General features: G+C 37.6%; 1 protein-coding gene across 3 annotated transcripts in view; it reads right to left on the bottom strand.

The window, feature by feature from the left end:
- The window catches only part of ctnna1 (catenin (cadherin-associated protein), alpha 1), a 71,965-nt gene extending 65,894 nt beyond the window's left edge, over positions 1–6,071 (bottom strand). For 2 of the 3 annotated variants that reach the window (XM_044126174.1, XM_044126176.1), the window contains exons 1-3: positions 5,759–6,071; positions 2,313–2,428; positions 1,876–2,071 (exon numbers count right to left, since the gene is read on the bottom strand). In XM_044126174.1, coding sequence (XP_043982109.1) covers positions 1,876–2,071; positions 2,313–2,417 — 301 coding nt within the window. In that variant the 5' untranslated portion in view covers positions 2,418–2,428; positions 5,759–6,071. Of the gene's footprint in view, positions 1–1,875; positions 2,072–2,312; positions 2,429–5,416; positions 5,591–5,758 lie in introns of those variants that run through there. The other variant, XM_044126175.1, reaches the window with a different exon arrangement.
- Between the last annotated feature and the right edge of the window lie 11,762 nt (positions 6,072–17,833).

Below are 17,833 nucleotides of genomic sequence, written 5' to 3'. Positions count from 1 at the left end.
AACCGCAAATGAGAGTGGCTTGTGTGCTTCTAAGATGATGGAAAGTAGCGTCACAAGAAGGATTTTTATTTTACTGGCTGCTGAGCTGATGGTCGACTTCTGTCTGGAGACGCGGAATTAAATTGGAAGTAGAAGCCGAGTGGGTGGACTCCTACCCACACAGGAGGATACAAACATTTAAATAAATCTACAGTCAGAGGCAGCTGGAAACCATGTTCCTTTATCATTTTATGCCACGCACTACTCTGATCTCTGTGGCAACAGCTAAAAGGGAGGCATTTTAATTAAAAAGCAGAAACAGCGGTGGACAGAACAGCGTCAGATCTCTTCCTCAATCCAACAAAGAAGAAACTTTTAAAGCAGATGGGTAGGAAAATCTTTACCACAATTCACCTACAGATGGCAAACGGTTACCAAGTGTGAGGATAAACCATTTTGACAGGACGATAATCACAGTTTGTTAAACTGACAGGTGAAAAAAAAAGCAATTTTTGATCTTTTATCTCATGCAAAATTAAAACACACACCTCTGCTCCCAAGCACACTCTCAGTCTGAAATGGGTAAAATGGGGCCTAGTAATGACTGAAAATATTGTCAATGTTTGCACAAATGTGTTAAGATACAAATTGAAACATTTAGTAAACCCAAGATTTGATAGTAACACCAAACCTTTTTTAATAGTCAGTTGCGAGTCCCTAACTGAGCTCGACTCTGAATAACTGGTATTGTACCGCAAGCGACTGCATGTCTGCTGCACCGTCAGCGAGTTATTGAGCCACAAGCTACCAGTTTGATCAAATCTGTTTTCCGTGCATGATTTGCTAAACTCCTATAGACCACAGACATTATGTTGAACAACAGAATTTAGCTCTCCCTAAAAGGGTTTTTACTCTTCACAATAATTCAGTGACAGACAGACTGTTGGCTGCTTTTTTTCTTGCTGCTATCCCAGAAACGTAGTTTACGTGAACAAAGCACATTTTCAGTGAATGTTTCTTTTAAAGGGACAGTACAGGATGTTTGAAGCGACATGCTGTCAAAAGGTTACGAGGAGATTATTTTGAACGGAATTTAGTTTTTCCAAAAAGGGTTTTTATTCTTTACAATAATTCAGTGGCAAAGAGACTGTTGGCTGCAGTACCTCACATTATCATGTGAACTGATCATACAGCTGAGAGAGAGTGACAAAATAGTCATTAAATTGTAACATTTGCAAGTAAACAGTTTCTGAAGCAGTAGAAACATTTTTTGTTTTCACACATTTGACTAAAATTCCACCAGAATAAGTTACTAGACAAATGATCAAAACATTGTCATCAGGCTTAAGCTAGGATTTCAACTAACTAGATGAAAATAATTTTGGGAGCTTCACATTAGGTTGATTTGTGTTGGATAAGATCAATAATAAAATCCCTGGAAACTTAAATTTTCAGACAATCAGCTGCATAAACCATGAAAAGAAAAACACATAAAAAAAAAAGATAAATCTAAATCCCTTTAGCCATTTTCCACAGAGATATTAAATAAGGTAAATTGCAGTTTTATTTTGTGCTTTCCATTTATTTTGAAACTTTACTTGTTTATCAGCAGCGTTAATAAACAATATAAAGTACAATTATATCATCAACCTAAAGATTACAAGAAACAATGTGTGGTTAATGAAGCCTATATGGGCCAGTTGCAGACCAATGTAAAAAATAAAAAACCATAACAAAATATTATTGCAAGGTCTTCTCTTAGGAAAGCGATATCCACACAACTTATGATTTATTTATTATCTATCCTTTCTAGGGAGGCACTTTATACCAAATACTGTGGCGTGTATCTTTTAAATGTGTTTTTTTTTTTGTTTTTGTTTTTTTTTGTAAATGTACCTTGCTTGCGGACATCCTCCACTGCAGCAGTGAGTTCATCCTTGAGGAACTGACTTTCCTTTGCGATCTTTTCTCCCTTTTCTAGGAAGTTCTGGGTAGCAGACTCGACTGACGCAGCCAGAACATGAGCCTTCTTAGAGCGGCCCTTCTTCTTGTTAGATGGGCCTTTGTTGCTTGAGTTGACCAAAGTGGTGACCTTTGCAGAAATACAAACAAATGCATATCAGATATGTATTAGACAGAATATATGATCCTTTATATTGCCTATGACAATGCTGAATTTATTTTAAAGAAAGCAGAATCCAACCATTTTAATATTCTTTTTTTTTGTCATTTGAGAAAATATTGACAAAGAAGCTAATATTAAATATTTATTTCTAGGATTTGCAATTTTGTTTTATAAACTTGAATTGGAACATTTAATGAGTTTCCGTTACCTGGGTAACAAGGGGCTCCAGTAGCCTCTCCACTGCCAGAGTACGAATCTCCAGGCTCTTTGGGTCCCATTTGAAGTTGATGTTAGGTGTGTTGATGCTAGTCATATTGTCTGGTACTATAAGAGATAATAAAAAATAAAAAATATTTTTTAAAGTTATTCAACACATTTAAAAAAATAAACGTTTTAGTCTAAAAACAAAGATGAAAAAAAAGTATGAAAAAAGGAAAAAAAGCAACACAAAAAAACTGATTTAAGAGCAGGGACAGAGAAATATCGACAATGACAGCAGTACTTAGTTCAAAAACATATTTAATAATTTAAACTATATCAAACCCGTCTTCACCAGACAAAAGAAAACTTACAAAACACTTTATTTTTAATTTTCAGAGGGCAATTGCTTTCTCCAACTCTTTTTTTAACACATGGGGTTGACAAAGTCTACTATAGAACATAGTATTGTTTTGTCCAACATCAACCCTGTATTATAAAGCCACTGATGATGAAATGCTGCTAGACTCCCTTTCCACAGTCAAGCTACAGCCGCCTCCTGCTGCAACTTTCACAGAAGCACTTAATCTCAGTTTGAAATGCTGAGCTTTTTTTCCCCCCTCTTTCCCACATCGCCCAACACAGAGAGGTTGCATAAGTGATCTTCAACGGCTCGCACCAAGAATGCAAACAGACATGGGAGGATTACATGAGAAAAGACGCCACACATCAGATCAACACTGATCCTAGCAGGGCTTCACAGTAAAAGACAGTTTATGGGAATAATCATCGGTGCTATGCCATTATTATTCGCACAATATGAGTTTAATGTGAAATGCAAGAGCATAAATACAAGTAAAAGCAGCATTATGAACATGTACTTACGATAACATGTTGATTAGCTTCGCACTCAAAATTGCTAATGCTAATTAAAGTCCAGATAAACATTGGCAAATTTATGTCTGTTAGCCAAAACAACAGGAAAAATACATTTGTATCAGGTAATAATAAAAAATGCAGTCTATGAATGACACTGGATAAATGTCTCAGTCAAACTCACTTTATTTTTCTAGATTGATTTTTTTCTTCCCCACCAGAATATTTTTTAAGCAATGTACATAAGTTAAGTAAATACAATCAACACTCTGGATTGATTATAAATGCAAACATGATTGGATCTTCCTGATCACTTAAAAGCCAGTCTGACTTGGGAAAAACCCCTATTTTGTCACCAACAGAATTTAGATGTGTGCTGAGCTGTTAAAAATAAAAATAGTTAAAACACTGGCTTCCTACTGTGGACATCCTTTCATAATAGTCTCAGTGAGTTTATCTGAAAATGTTCAAAATACTAAAAAGGTCCTTTATAGAGTAAACACCCTTCCCTTAGAGAAGGGCAGTCAACAGATGCACACAATAACACTGTGGCCCAATTTCAATTTTTCTTTTCAGACACCCACTGCAACTCTATTGATTAACTATCAAACACGGGGCAAGCAAAGGCAATCAGCAACCCCCGAAGGCCAGGAGTGAAACTAAAAAGTTGGTCAGCTGTAATGCGAGAACAAAGTCATCACCAGCTCATAACCTAGATTGTCAACAAAAGCCCCAATATTACAAAAAACGTAAAGCGAGATTATCGGGGTGGGTGGATGGGGGAGCACTGATGATATATTTCTGCCATAACTAGTGTGGCTTTAGAATAAGATTTAAAAACATCATCTGGTGATATTAGGAGTGTTTAAGAACTGAGTCGGAAACAATATTTATGGGTTCAGAGGGAAAAAAAAAACATGAGCTGTGAGCACAGTTGTAAGCAGCACATTGACCTAGGTAAGAAATAATCACCTGATGTTACTCTGGTGCCGATCTCACATTTTATTCTCAAAGTGTTGTTACTGATTTTTTTTATATTTTACAGCTCTAGAAACAAAACCTGGACGTTTTAAAGACGGTGCTCACAACATTTTGATTGGATGCAGTTCTTAATGGGCCTGCCCTCCTTTTGCCCCTTTTGGCCAAAAGGGGGACATTCTTCAGACCCAACAGCGATCTAGGGCCTGGCATCCATTGTTTGGTACCAGAGTCAGGGTGTGACCTTAGTGGAAACACAAAGGAATGGCTCTATGTTTTTGGAAGAATCAACCCAGTTCTTTTGGAATCTAACAGGCCAGTGTTTCTCAATCCTGGTAGCCAGTGTCCACTGCCCTGCATATTTTAGATGCATTTCTGTTCCAACACACCTGATTCATACAATAGCTCTAACTCCTGCATACAGTTAAGTGTTGCAAAAGCCTGTTAATAAGCCATTTATTCAGGCCAGGTGTGTGGCAGAAGGGCAGTGGTCCCTAAGAACCAGAATAGAGAAACGCTAACCTAGGTCTTGTTTGCTGGACATCTTTGGTGGGGGAAAACAAAAAAAAAAAATATGTTAATGCAGTCCATAAGATTGCATTTCCTAGGCTCTGATATGAATCATTAACCCAATTTTGCATTTTAGTTGGTTATAAGTCCAACACTGTTGACCTTGTTAAGCTTGAATAAAAAATATCAGATTTAGCTGATACAGTTCTACATGTTAAAAATTACTTCCAATTTTGTATTTCCATCACAACAGACAAAAAATAAAATCACTGATGTAAGCATGTTCTCGCTCCCAAAAACAACTGCAATTGTAATTTTTTAAGTGGGCCATTTCCTCCTCGTGATTCCAAAACGCACTAGGAGCTGAACTTAAAATGTGTTTACCCAATCCACTTGGGCGGGGCATTTAACCTCGTAAGGTAAAGTCTTCCCAAGAGGAAAAAAAATGAAACTAAAATTGGGTCCATAGCAACAAATATGAGTTGGAAATTCAGAAATGTTTAATGATAACAAGACGGTTACCAAAATACACCGAACTTTCATTTTAGTCGACACGCATGAATGTGTGTCGACCAAACTAAGCTGCTAACTTAATAGGTGCTGTTCCTTTAAGCTACTCAGGTAACACCTGTTGCCCCAAGCAACTCAAAAGTATTACTGTTTATTTTTACCCATTTAAATATAGATCCATTTAGAGTATGAAAATAACACAGCTAATCAGGTTCACGTCAATGAGGAAGTAAAACAAACCTCAGCAAGTGCTTCTTCATTTTTAGTCAGCTTAGCTTGACGTACATACGCTAACATCACCCAAGCATTCAATACCCCAGCTACTGCTAACGCTAGCTGAATAACAACAAATCCCGAGCTTAGCCTTTTTTCTTCAGCCTTGCTGCTAAGAAAAAAACTTTTTAAGTTAAAAGCGGATGGACAGAATTGAGTGTACTTAGATACAATTAAATAATTCACAGTGAGAGAAGTTGATATGCTGTTGATTCTAGGATAACAATCGCTTAGATTTAACAGGAGTTTAAAAGTTCAAAATGGAGGAATGGGAAGTATGGAATTCTTCGCCTCAAAAGTTTTCCTCACCTTAAAGGCTTCCGTCAGTTGCGCTCGCCTGTCGACAAGTTAAAGCCTCTTCTTCTCGACTGAATGTGACAAAATGTTAAACGTCTGGAAAAGTTTAGAAGCCGTTCAGCGCGTAGGGAGTTTCGGTTAAGACCGTTTCGATGAGATAGACTGTTGCCCAACAATGGAGGAGACGAATCGGCGGGGGCTGAGGGGGGGAGGCCGGGGCGGTGACCGAGTTCCTGAACTTCCTGGCAGAGAGGGAGGGAGACCACACGCCACAGCAAGCCCGTGGAACATGGAGGTGTTCTGGGCGTGGTCCTCACCGTACATAGCCATATATGGTTTAATTAGTGCTTACATAAAACCGAGCGACTGACTAAGACTAACAGTTTAATCTGTTTACAATAGAATTTAGAAGGGAGTTGAAATGTCAAATTAAAAGAGATTTCAATTTAATTGAAACGGGCGAGAATGTGTGTGTTTTTTTAGCCGCTCGAAATGTTCATAGTGTTCTGTGGAATGTTGTTGTCAGATTGTGTTGTGAAATCCTTTCTTAGGAAATGCCTTATTCCCATAAAACCCTAACCCTTCCCATAATGAAAGAAAAAATCAAAACATTAAGCTAGTAAGAGCTGGAATAACTTTCTCCGTCTCTTATTATTATTACCACATAATGTTCTAGAACTATGGCACTCATGGTACATTTAATACTGGTGATACTAAAGATATATTAAGGACTTTTTTATGTCAAAGTCACGAACTAATTGTTTGTCATGTATAGTTTAAAAGCACCAGCAGCTAGAAATATGACAACACATTGACCTTTGCTTTATCATAAAGTTCTCAAAATAGAAGTGCGGAGGAGATAATTCTGAGAAGTCCCTGTAGGGACCACTGAAGTGGACAAGTCAGGAACAATAGTAACCTCTGAAGTCAGAACTTCAATCTGGGAAGCCATACACATCTCCAGACCATTGAAGACGTGGGGGAGGGAAGGAGCAATTGCCTCAGTAAACGGTCCAATCAATTTTTAACAGAAAATTGTGCTCTTTTAACAATGGGCCCAAAGATCCATTTTAAAGGGTTACAAGAAAGTCTGACTGATTGGTAAAACCAGCCTTAATGTTTTTTTTCCTGATTCTCGGGAGTATGGTTACACAAAAAGATCTAGCTGTACTGAGGGAGACTTGAAACTTGAATTTAGACCATAAATTCACCAAGAACACAGGCAACTGTGTGTGGTTTTTGTGCGTGTGTGTAAAAGTATCTCCCTTTATCTATTTTCTGTAGGTTTTCTAGTTATAAATAACTAGATAAGAAAATGACAAATGCGATTTGTCATTTTAGAAAGATCAAAATGACCAACAAATTTATGGACTTGGAGCAGTTGGAGCAGTTTTCAACATTTCATACTTTCATAGTTTTGGTAATTTCATGCCAAAGCTTTTAGGGCTCAGTTGATGCCAAGAGAAGTACAGAAAATTCCCTTCACCATTATAACATCACTGTCAGACCAAACCATTAGTACAAGGGAGAACGTCTTATGCTGCCGTCACTTTTCTCCTTGAAAGTTTGATGTGCTGTGCCTCCAGAAATGTTATTCCATATGCCTTGATTGCAAGGACTAGCTGATTGAGCCACTGTTTCTTTTCAGCCAGTTATTTCTTTTGACTGCTGAAATCAACAAGACATTTAGGAGTAATAATTCTAGATAAAAGTTCTATTGGATGAGTACTTTCTGAAATACTCAAACTAGCATTTGGCTCCAACAACCCTTCCACATTCAGTATCATTTAAATCCCGTTTTTTTTTTTTACCCCGTCAAGGTGTTGGGTTTAAATTGATAAAGGCTAGATGTCTAGAAAAATTGAAGTTGGTAACATATAATTGATTGTTTATTTGTTAAAGCTGTAGTGTGTAACTTTCATAAACATATAGATATATATTTTTACATATTTGTTAAAACTCTCTGTCAACAGTATGACACAGATAATCTGTGACACATCGAGCTAATCTGGCTTCTCCCAGTGCTAACTAGAAACAACCAGTCAGAGCCAGTAGGTGGGTCTTAGTGCTGTCAATCACCCTCTGTGTAATAGACAGAGGGAGCTCACCTTTTTCTTTCCTTCCACCCCTCCTCTCTGCTACACTGTAGCTACCAGAACCTGTTGTGAATGTTCAGGTTTGTCAGCATGACAGATAAACAGTTTTCCTGTAACCGTAAACTGTTTCTCTGCCATTAGCCCCTTGAGCATAAAGTACAGTGAATTTATGGACTCTATTCTGAAGAGATGTCGTCTTTATAGATGCCCCAACTCATCCATCCATTATATTACATGCTTATTCCTAGTGGGGTCGCAAGAGGTCCCAGTGCCTATCTCCAGTGGTCAACGGGCAAGAGGCGGGGTACACCATGGTCAGGTCGCCAGTCCAACACAGGGCAGGATGTCCCAACTTACAACGAAAGTATATTTTTAGACATGTTGGTAACATAAGCCTAGATATCATGAAAGAATATGACATTTGTAAACAAAGAAATTTTTCACTTGGCATGAATCGCTTTGTAAAGCAACTATCTTTGAAATCAGGACAAACCATATGTGACAGTAATCTTTAAAAATACATTTCACACACGTTTCCCAACTGTTCCTTTGACAAGAAACTGTCTCTCTGACACGGCTGAGTTAACCTTGCTTGGCCTCAGAATTTTACCAGAAGTATTTTTCAATCATCCCCTTTTGTGTGTTTGTTTGCGCTAGCTTTTAAGTCAGTCGGTTCAAGGGTTAGTGGTTTCAAGCAACAACAACAACAGCCTCCAGAGACGGATCCCATTGCACTGATACTGCACAGGGTGAACATGTTGAAAGAAAGCGCAGCAGTCTGTCACATTTTATTGGATTACTGAAACATCCTAGTATCCCACATAAGTGATCAGAAATGTCATCAATGGAACAAAAAAAGCTTAATAAAATAATGTTTTTATAGCTTCAAGGTCATGAAAACCCATTGAAGTCACACTTTTATCTTGTTGTCCCGGCACTGACTGATAATATTGAGACACGTGATCAAGATATTCAAGAGTCAAATAGTTTTGGTTTGGGCCTAATGAAGTGTGACTGACATAAATAGATTATCTGGACGGGCCAGAGAGGCCACTCTTTAAACTTCACTTTCCCCATTTAAACAGGCTCACAGCTCTCACAAACACACCCAAGCATAAACCTCTGCTTTGCTGTTTTTGGCAAACTTTCCATTGACAAACTGCACTGTCTCTGCACCGTGACTTTTCACCTCTTATGCCTCTGAAGAGCAAGTTTTGCCAACATTGTGGTTTCAACTGGGCATCGGCCGATTATTGTTCTCAAGGTGCATAAAGATTACAACGGAGCAGAGAGTAACACAGCACTGCTTGTCTTGCACCTCTCACCGTGCACTGCTGAAACAAATGTATTAGTTTCACAGTATTTGCACTTGGGAAAATAAATACATAGCAGATAACAGAAACTGTCTTAAACTAGAATATGTTGGGGTCAGATAATATCTCTGTTATATAGACGACTTCAGGATGGCTTCTGGTGAGAAAGCCCGACTTGTTAATTCACTTTATGGTTTCTATGCTTTTAGAATGCTGTACTGGGAGATGGAGCAGCATCATCAAAACTGTTTAGTGTGCAGGATTTATTTCTGAAAGGAACAGGGGAGACTGCTTTACACATGGCGCAACTAAGATTTGTTTATCCAATTAATACTCTGGAGAGAAGACGAATTAGGTGCCGTGTAATTGTGTGCTTGAATGATGAATGTTTGCCCAAGTAACAGCTTGCTGGGAGGACAAGTTTGGGAGTCCTTGAACTTCCTCTTTTTTGTACCTGTTGGGCCCGACAAATGATAAGAGCACAGCATGCTATAAATAATTCCCCCTCATTATGAGGAGGTGCACATGTTTGTCACACGCTGAATATATAATTGAGTACATGCAAATGTCTTAGTGTGTGTGGCACAAGAAAATGGAAAATAGAAACATAGATCGTCTCTGAATCTGCTTTGTTGGATTTACATATTTGATTGAAACGTACAAGAATCACATTTATGATGACAGCAAAAATCGTAAGCTATAGATACGCTTTACATTTCTATTCCGGGTGCACGCCATCTTATCTAATGGTAGTCCTGGTACTGCCGCATACTGATAAGGGAAAATACTCACGATTAGCCACAGTTGAGCATCTTTCACAATTGCGTTGTCATCTATTGTTTCTACAGATGGGAGTTACTGTGTGTTATGGTTTCCTGTCAAAGTGGTTACTCATATTTTGACATTGACTGGATTGGAAGCTGCATCAGTGCAGGAAGACTTCGTTCCCTGACATAAGGAACACAGCGATTTTCAGTCTGCCCACATTCACCTGACTCATCCTGACAGCTGTCCATGGAGCTGCGTGATGTCGTCTCTGGCTTCCCCCTGCCTAAGAAGGACCTCGCAGCCTTGCGACCAGGATATGAGTCTGCTGAGTTATATTGGCATCACTCTTCCTACCACAGCAGCGCCAGTGTGGGGGAGACCAAAGGTAACAGCCTTGTGAGGCTAATAACAGTCTTTGATGGGGCTATTCACTTTGACTTCCCTTCAGAGGTGAAAGAAAAGCTACATAATTACAGTGAACAAAAAAAAGTTGCATGGCAGGACTTATCAAAGTTGTTTATAGTGTCTTGTAAAAATATTTTTCCACATTTTGCCACAATATAAGTACTAACTTTGTTCTATTATTTGGACATTACATTTTTTTTGTGCATTTCTATAAGCTCATAAAAATATAGACTAAACACATGTTTTAGTCAACAGACTAAAATGTTGGCCTTGCTTTACTAAATGGCTCAAGCTCATTCAGATTGAATGGTGAGTTTCCATGAAGACAAATTTTTACATCTTTCCACAGATTTCTCAATTACAGTTCAATCTGAATTGACCTATCTGACCATTCAGTTAACCATATAGGATGGTTGCACAGCTAAAAATTCAACCTCTAGCAGAATCTTGTGTATTTTGGAGCCACAAACAGTATTTATTCCTAGACTGACTTGTATTTAGCTCCATTGGGCAGCTTTAATTAACATTACCATTCCTACTGAAGATTCCTTACAAAAAAAAAAAATCCTTCTCAGTTGCACATTCCTTTCAGAATAAGGTATGCTTCTTTTAATAACTTCACAGTATTTTATGCAATAATTTTGTCCTTACTATATAGCATATTATTCTTAACTTTGTTTTTTATATAGATATATTTTTATATCTTCAACTTTGTGTGAACCTGGATGTCTTGATGTCCTGTCACTTTGCTGCTGTTACACCATACTTTTCTCACTGTGGGATAAAGGATGTTTCTATTCTACCCTGAAAGTCCTTCAAGTTCCACCTGCCAGATTCAGTGATAAAGCCTGTCGCCTTTGCAGAACATCTTGTTGGCTTTAGAACAAAGATCAATTCAGTAAGGCTTTTAAGTGTGCCTGGACAACTAATGTACCTTGAATAGTGTATGATTTGATTATATAAGATGAGCTCCTTATCAAGTTGATATGAGTTGCATTAAGTTTCAATGTGGTCTAGAGGTCACAGATTAGTTGTACTACAAAAATCCCTCCTGAAGAAAGCACACAAATTTTCCTGGAAACAAACAAAGATGGTGTCCACTCTTTCTGTCTGACCTTTCCTTCCTTTTTATCACTTCACTTCCATTTCCAGATCTGTTCTCTCATTCGGCAAGGAGATAAAAGTGTTCCTTTTCTTTCCTTTGTTTCTTTCTTTCCCCCCCCCCACCCTTTTTTTCCTGACTGAAATGCAATTAGCTGCAGACCACCAACCAGAGCGAAGCGCTTGTCGTTCACAATACATGGCACTATTCTAGAAACCTTGTATTTTTTTTTTCTTCCTTCCAAAAATGTCTTGGGAGCCTGTGCCCTAATTTCTAGCTTTCCGAGTGGGATTCAAGCTAAGGAGAAGGTGAAGACTGTGGAGGCAGCCACATAATGAAACATAATGCATTTCAAAGCTGTACTGAGTCACAGTATCAGGCACCCTCTAAAGTGCCTGAATCAAACATATCTGAAAGCCTCAGTGTATTTCATGCTTTTGATTTACATAAACACATGTGGTCCAACTGTTGCTAGTACAAAGATAAAAGATGGTAAAACAAGGAATGTAAAGGGAATCTAGGAAGACGTGGGACTCTTACATGATCTTGTTGTATTTAAAACCTTTTTTTTTTTTACAAATAAAACGGAATATGTTTGAATGTAAAGAAAATAAAGTAAGTCTATTTTTTTTATAGCTCGTTTTGAGCATTGCAATCCAAGGATGTAATCTGACATTGACAATGTAATCAAGAATGTAATCTATTTGCAACTGCTGTGTAAAAAATGGAAAAATGGAAAACATAGCAATAGAACACAAGTCATTCTAGATCATTGCATAAAGAAAAACAAAGTATAGTTTATGAAGAACCTTCAGTTGTTTGTCACGTTACAGTTTTGAAAACAACAATCTATTTGTTTCTTTGCCATCATGCAAGAAAATACAAGCACGGGGACTCAGTTTAGACCCATAAACTAGCTCTGCTAAGTATGATTTTCTTTAGCTCAAATTTGAACTTATAGTTTCAGTTTGAAAATGTAATTATACGTGTCATCTTTTTAAAAAGCTCAAGTGTAACCAAAAACACGGAGACCTGTTTGAATAAAGGGTCCTACTATTGCCATGTTGTTTAACATTATTGTCTCAAAGCAATAAAAGTAAATAAACTATCAATTTGCAGAAACTGACAATAGTGTTGCAGAAATTAGACATAGAGGCTTTCTCTCTGCCCCCCAGCTCTGCTATTTGTGATGCTCTATCAAATAAAATTCTAATAAAGTCGGCGGAAGTTGCAAAATGTGAGTGAGTTCAAAGGGTGTAAATGTCATGTTGCTGTGTTATAAAGATGTCATTGGCCAGTAAAATAATAACCTAGGTTTCCTGTGGCGAATGAGAAAATTGAATCTGTCACATCGACAGACAAAACTCTATAAAAAGTAGTGGAAATGACCTTTTAATATTAATGACATGGGGAGAAACGACATTATCAGGAGCTCACCGGGTCCATGTGATCCAAAGGAAATTAGCTAATGTAATGTGCCTGTGTGAGAAAAAAAAATCATGTTTTCATGCATTGATGTTAATAAATTTGCATGGTTTGAGTCACTTTTTGGTGAATGTAACAGCAGAAGTGCCATTCAGTCAACACTTCCTACCACTTACCACACAGCTGATAATAAGTCAGCTGATGTCATGTTGAAATGTATTTCTTTTTTCTTGTCCTCAGCTCATGCAAGCAGAACTGATTCCTCCCAAAGGACTTTATTTTATCTTTTGGCCAGGTTTGTGAGAATATCGCAACGTGTACAGTAGAAATTACTTTATCTTAGGGAATGTTAAAGCCAATTAGCAGTGCTGATTAACAGAAATGTTCTTCAGGTGATAAACTGGGTGAAAAAAAAATAGCAGGGCTCTCTCTGTGCTCTTGACCATGCCTTGTTTTTGCTTCGCTGCAAAAAGCACGGGTCACTGAATGTCATGATTTGCGGTGGTGGAGGTGAGGCAAAAACGCTGATGGACCGGATTGAATGTAAAATAATGAATTTAATGACAAACCAGGATACAACAAGTGTGAACAGGAGACGAGGAGTGACATGTGACCGATCCGACAAGACACAGAGACACAGGTGACACTAAATACACATAAGGTAATCACAACACAGAGACTCAGACACACAGGAAACTAGAAATAAATACACCAAAAAACATAGAACCTGACACTGAAAGCACAAAATTTCTCACAAGTTGCAGGAAATACAGTGAGTGAAAGCAAAGCTGGGTTGCTGTGACGGTGATTCTTTCCGATGTGAGTGCTCTTGGTGGACTGATGTCACCAGCAAAATCTTTCAGGTCTGTTGTCCAATCCGTGGCCATCGTCAGTCACTTTCTCCTCACACCTCAGTGTGATCTCAGTTGAGGAAAAGCTGATGAGCATCTTCAGCTGATGAGCTGAAGATGGTTGAGCTGGTTGAGCTGTCCAGCATCCAGAAGTAACGTTAAAACAATGACTGACTCTGATGTTGACCAAAGATCACACACGAAGCAACTGTCTCGAATACAAGCTGCTATTTGTAGCTTGTACTCCAGCAAGAGTTCTTGCAAACCTGTAGAGAACCTGAGGAAGATCATCTGAATGCAAATGAACAATTACCCAGAAATCATCCGGTGCAAAAATCTTTACTTTCTCTGTCTCTGTAACATACCTACGAGTGAAAACAATCTGAGGAGGAGGCGGCTCAGGTGAACACAGCGGAGATGATATGCCACAAACTACAGCTGCTCACTTTGAGGGGTGCAGACTCTGGGAATCTGCTTGCTGATGACTCTGAGGAGTGAGATACAATGTTGAAATACTGCTGGGTGCAGACAGCAATAAAAACCCAGTCATTGCCAGGATCCACCGTGATAAACAATCACTGGGAATCTGTCAGCTGCACGTCTTATCAATCACAAGGATGTGTCCACTTTAATGCACTGTCAAGAGAGCTTTATGGATTTTTATTTTTGACACGACAACATTGCCAATAACAAGGAATCCTGAGTGTGTGTTCTAGGGAAAAAAATAATAAAAATCATGACATTTCATGTGGAGAGGAACGCTGCTTGTTCACGTCCTGGACAGACTGATTAATATGGACATAAATGTAAAAATCATTCTTGATTTACAATCTGATGATAAAGAATAGATCCTGAGGTAAGTGCTTAGTCTAACAGACTACTGGTCTATGTTCTGTGCTTAAAATGTTGCCCTGGATGAATTACACCTTGAAGTAAATTGCCCTTTATGCATCGGTGAACCTTAACATAATTACCACTTTCAGCTGGAGTGAGTAACACATTTTCCTTTCTTTCTTCAGTGCCACGCTCTGCACACAGATGAATAAAAGGTGTGTGTATTTTTCTTTTAAAAAAAAAAATACAATACCTATATTTAGCCTTTATGGAAAGAGGTTGGATAGTTGTAACAAAGCATTGGGTCAAAAATTGTGAACTTCCCTAAAAGTTCTTAAGCAGGATGAAATAAGAAAAGCTTATCCGGAATAGATGGATGGATGATTTCTTGCCATGATAAAATATAGCATTACAATGATTACATCATAACATCATCTGTGATGTTACGATACAGTTTCAAAGTTGTGGAATAATGGACAATTACTGCACTCAAGTAGGACACTTTTAGTTTTTCTACGTGTTTTTAATTCTCATTTTTTCAGTGCTTTTTTCTGTGGAACCTCCCAACTCCACCACAACATGCACAGCAATCCAAATCAATGTTGTTTTTCAGCAAGTTAGAGTCATTAACCATATACCATGACAGTGCATATTATTATAATAAGGGACTGTAAATTATATGATGATGAAGCGCTGAATTATAAAAACAGTGAACAGAGTTTCTCCGAGAAACCCACATGTTTGACATGACGGATGTCCTTGAAATGTGGGTTTAATTTTTTCTTACTTTTTAATTAATTAATTAATTAATTAATTAATTAATTAATTAATTTATTTATTTATTTATTTATTTATCTGTAGGAAGTGGTGGTTTTGCAGCATCCTAAGAATTTGTGTTTAGATGAAAAGTTTGTTTTGGAGCACTCACATGGCCTTTTTGTTTGGGAAATTCATATTCAGACATATAATACAGACATATTTGTATTTTTTGTAGCAGCTTTAAAGTCCTTGAACAATGCACATACTTCTGGACATTTCTGCTAACAAAAATGCATGTTAATGAAATGAATCACAGAGATCGCAATGACCAGATTTAAACTGTTATAAATGCCCTTTTTTAAAACTTGTGGAGTAACAAATTACAATTAATAGGCTTAATCTTCGGGGTCTGTAATTGATTTTTATTTTATATTGGTTGTAGTTGTTATTAGATTACATTTCATTAGTTTAAATAAAAAAAAGCATGAAAGGTTATTTAAAGCAATTTTATTGTCAGGATTTTCAACATTTATCCATGTATATGTAAACTGTAGTTAAAACTATTTTAAGTTGATTATGAAGACATTAATTAAAATACCCACTGATGATAATAAAATACAAAATCAGTTCACAGATTCTTTTATTAAAATGAAAAAACAAAACAAAAAAAAACAACAACCTGTTTACAGTGAGGTATAAAAGCACTACTTCATACTTGCTATGACATTCTTTTGCAACCAAACCAGCACATCAGCGGGCTAATAAGTGAGGATGATATTTCCCATGTCTTAAATTTTGGCTATTGGCCACACCTGAGCACATTCAGATGATATTCGTGGATATGTGTGTGTAAGCATCAAAGTGCTTTTGAAGCTGTGTGGAAAGTCAAAGTGTGAAAAGTGACACTACATCTTCGTGTCAATCAAACATCCCCAGGAGGGCAGTCAGTAGGGCACAAATGTCTATGTGCAGTTGGATTAATAAAAAGCCATCATTCAACGGTAGCTTGGTGAGCAGTGAGCTCCATCCTGTCTCATAGCAGGTGGCTCGGACATTATTCTCGCTCCGAAGGCTGTGTGAGAGGCAGAGCAAATCTTTGAACATTCCTTAAGTAATAATAATTATACAGTTCATTATGGGAGCATTTAACCAAGTCATATTTGGAGAATTTGAAGTTTTATTGCTGCAATCAGACAGGGAAAGTTGGGAATCGGAGTCACATCATGAGCTAAAATGTTACAGAAGTTTAAAAAAAAAAAAAAAAAAAAAAAGCTCTGGGCCAAATCAAAAAATGAAAACCTACAAAAAAAAAAAAAAACAACAACAACTACACAAATAAATGTGAGATATTTAACACCTTATTCCCTGACTGTCCCATATAAACATCTGCAACAAGTAATTGTTCAACCTTTGGTTTGAGGAATGGCTCATTAATGCTAGTTAACATAAAAACAATTAGGGATTATCATCTTTGTCAGTTTTAAGGAAAGGGTCGGAAAGGAAGGTTGAAAAGTGCTGGAAGGGATTGCCTCTCCAGTCAGTGGATTATCAGCTAAGTTTTGGATTCTGGAGAAGCAGCTTGGCTTTTCTGCTTTCCTGACTGGACCAGATTGTTACCTTCTTGGAAATGTTGGAATTGTTCAGTGGGCCAAGGGTTTTCCTGCTACCTGTGTTTTGTAGATCTCTATAAGACTTATGAAAAATTCTTCCAAAGTATATTGACGAGTGTGCTGCAGAAGGAGGGGGTATATTTGTGGCTACTTGATCATTGTATAAGTGAGAACTTATTTATTGGTGCAAAGTTGATTTGTTTTCAGTGCGGGATAGGTGGGTGGATGGATGGATTGCTTAGCTCCTGACAAATTGACAGTCCACAATTGTAAAGTTTGAAAGAAAAGCCTTTGTTTGCAGCCCAAATTTGATCAAATTTCTTCCATCTTTGAAGCACTTTTGTCTCCAGCTCAAACAGTAATTTATGTTAGTGATAAACCTGCAATAGGTTGACCTGTTGAAAGAACAAAGAATTGTTGGAAAACATCACACTGTATGAGGTTACACAAAACTAACAGCTTATTCCCATTCTGCAGGAGTGTGCTAATAGAGTGGCGTACATAGCAGTGAAGCTTAATCCCAGGGTTAAATTGCTCTTGAATATTACTCTGATATCTTTGAAGACAGAAGAGAAGCGATAGTAAAAGATGCTGTCACAGTGTACTGGGAAGGAGTTGTAGCTGCTTCATTTAACATACCAAGGTTATCTAGTGACAAGGCTTGGCAAAAAAAAAAAGAAAAAAAAAGATGCCTGGGAGAAATACAATGAAGCTTGTCCAAAAAACTGTAATCTCCGAAGTATAATGAAGCCATTAAGCATGAAGCATGAAGAGATGAGAATAACAAGTGTAATGCTTTGAATGACCCAGCTGCGTTTTCACAGAATCTGAAATGAAAAAAAGCAAAAAACAAAACGTGAGGTCGCTGGGGCAGAATAAAAGGAGGATGGAAGATTTCAGAAAAAAAAGCACTGATCAAAACAT

The sequence above is a fragment of the Gambusia affinis genome, linkage group LG09 (genome assembly GCF_019740435.1).
Source record: "Gambusia affinis linkage group LG09, SWU_Gaff_1.0, whole genome shotgun sequence".
Classification (NCBI taxonomy): Eukaryota; Metazoa; Chordata; class Actinopteri; order Cyprinodontiformes; family Poeciliidae; genus Gambusia; species Gambusia affinis.
Note: the sequence above shows the minus strand (reverse complement) of the source record. Positions and strands in the feature narration are given on the sequence as shown.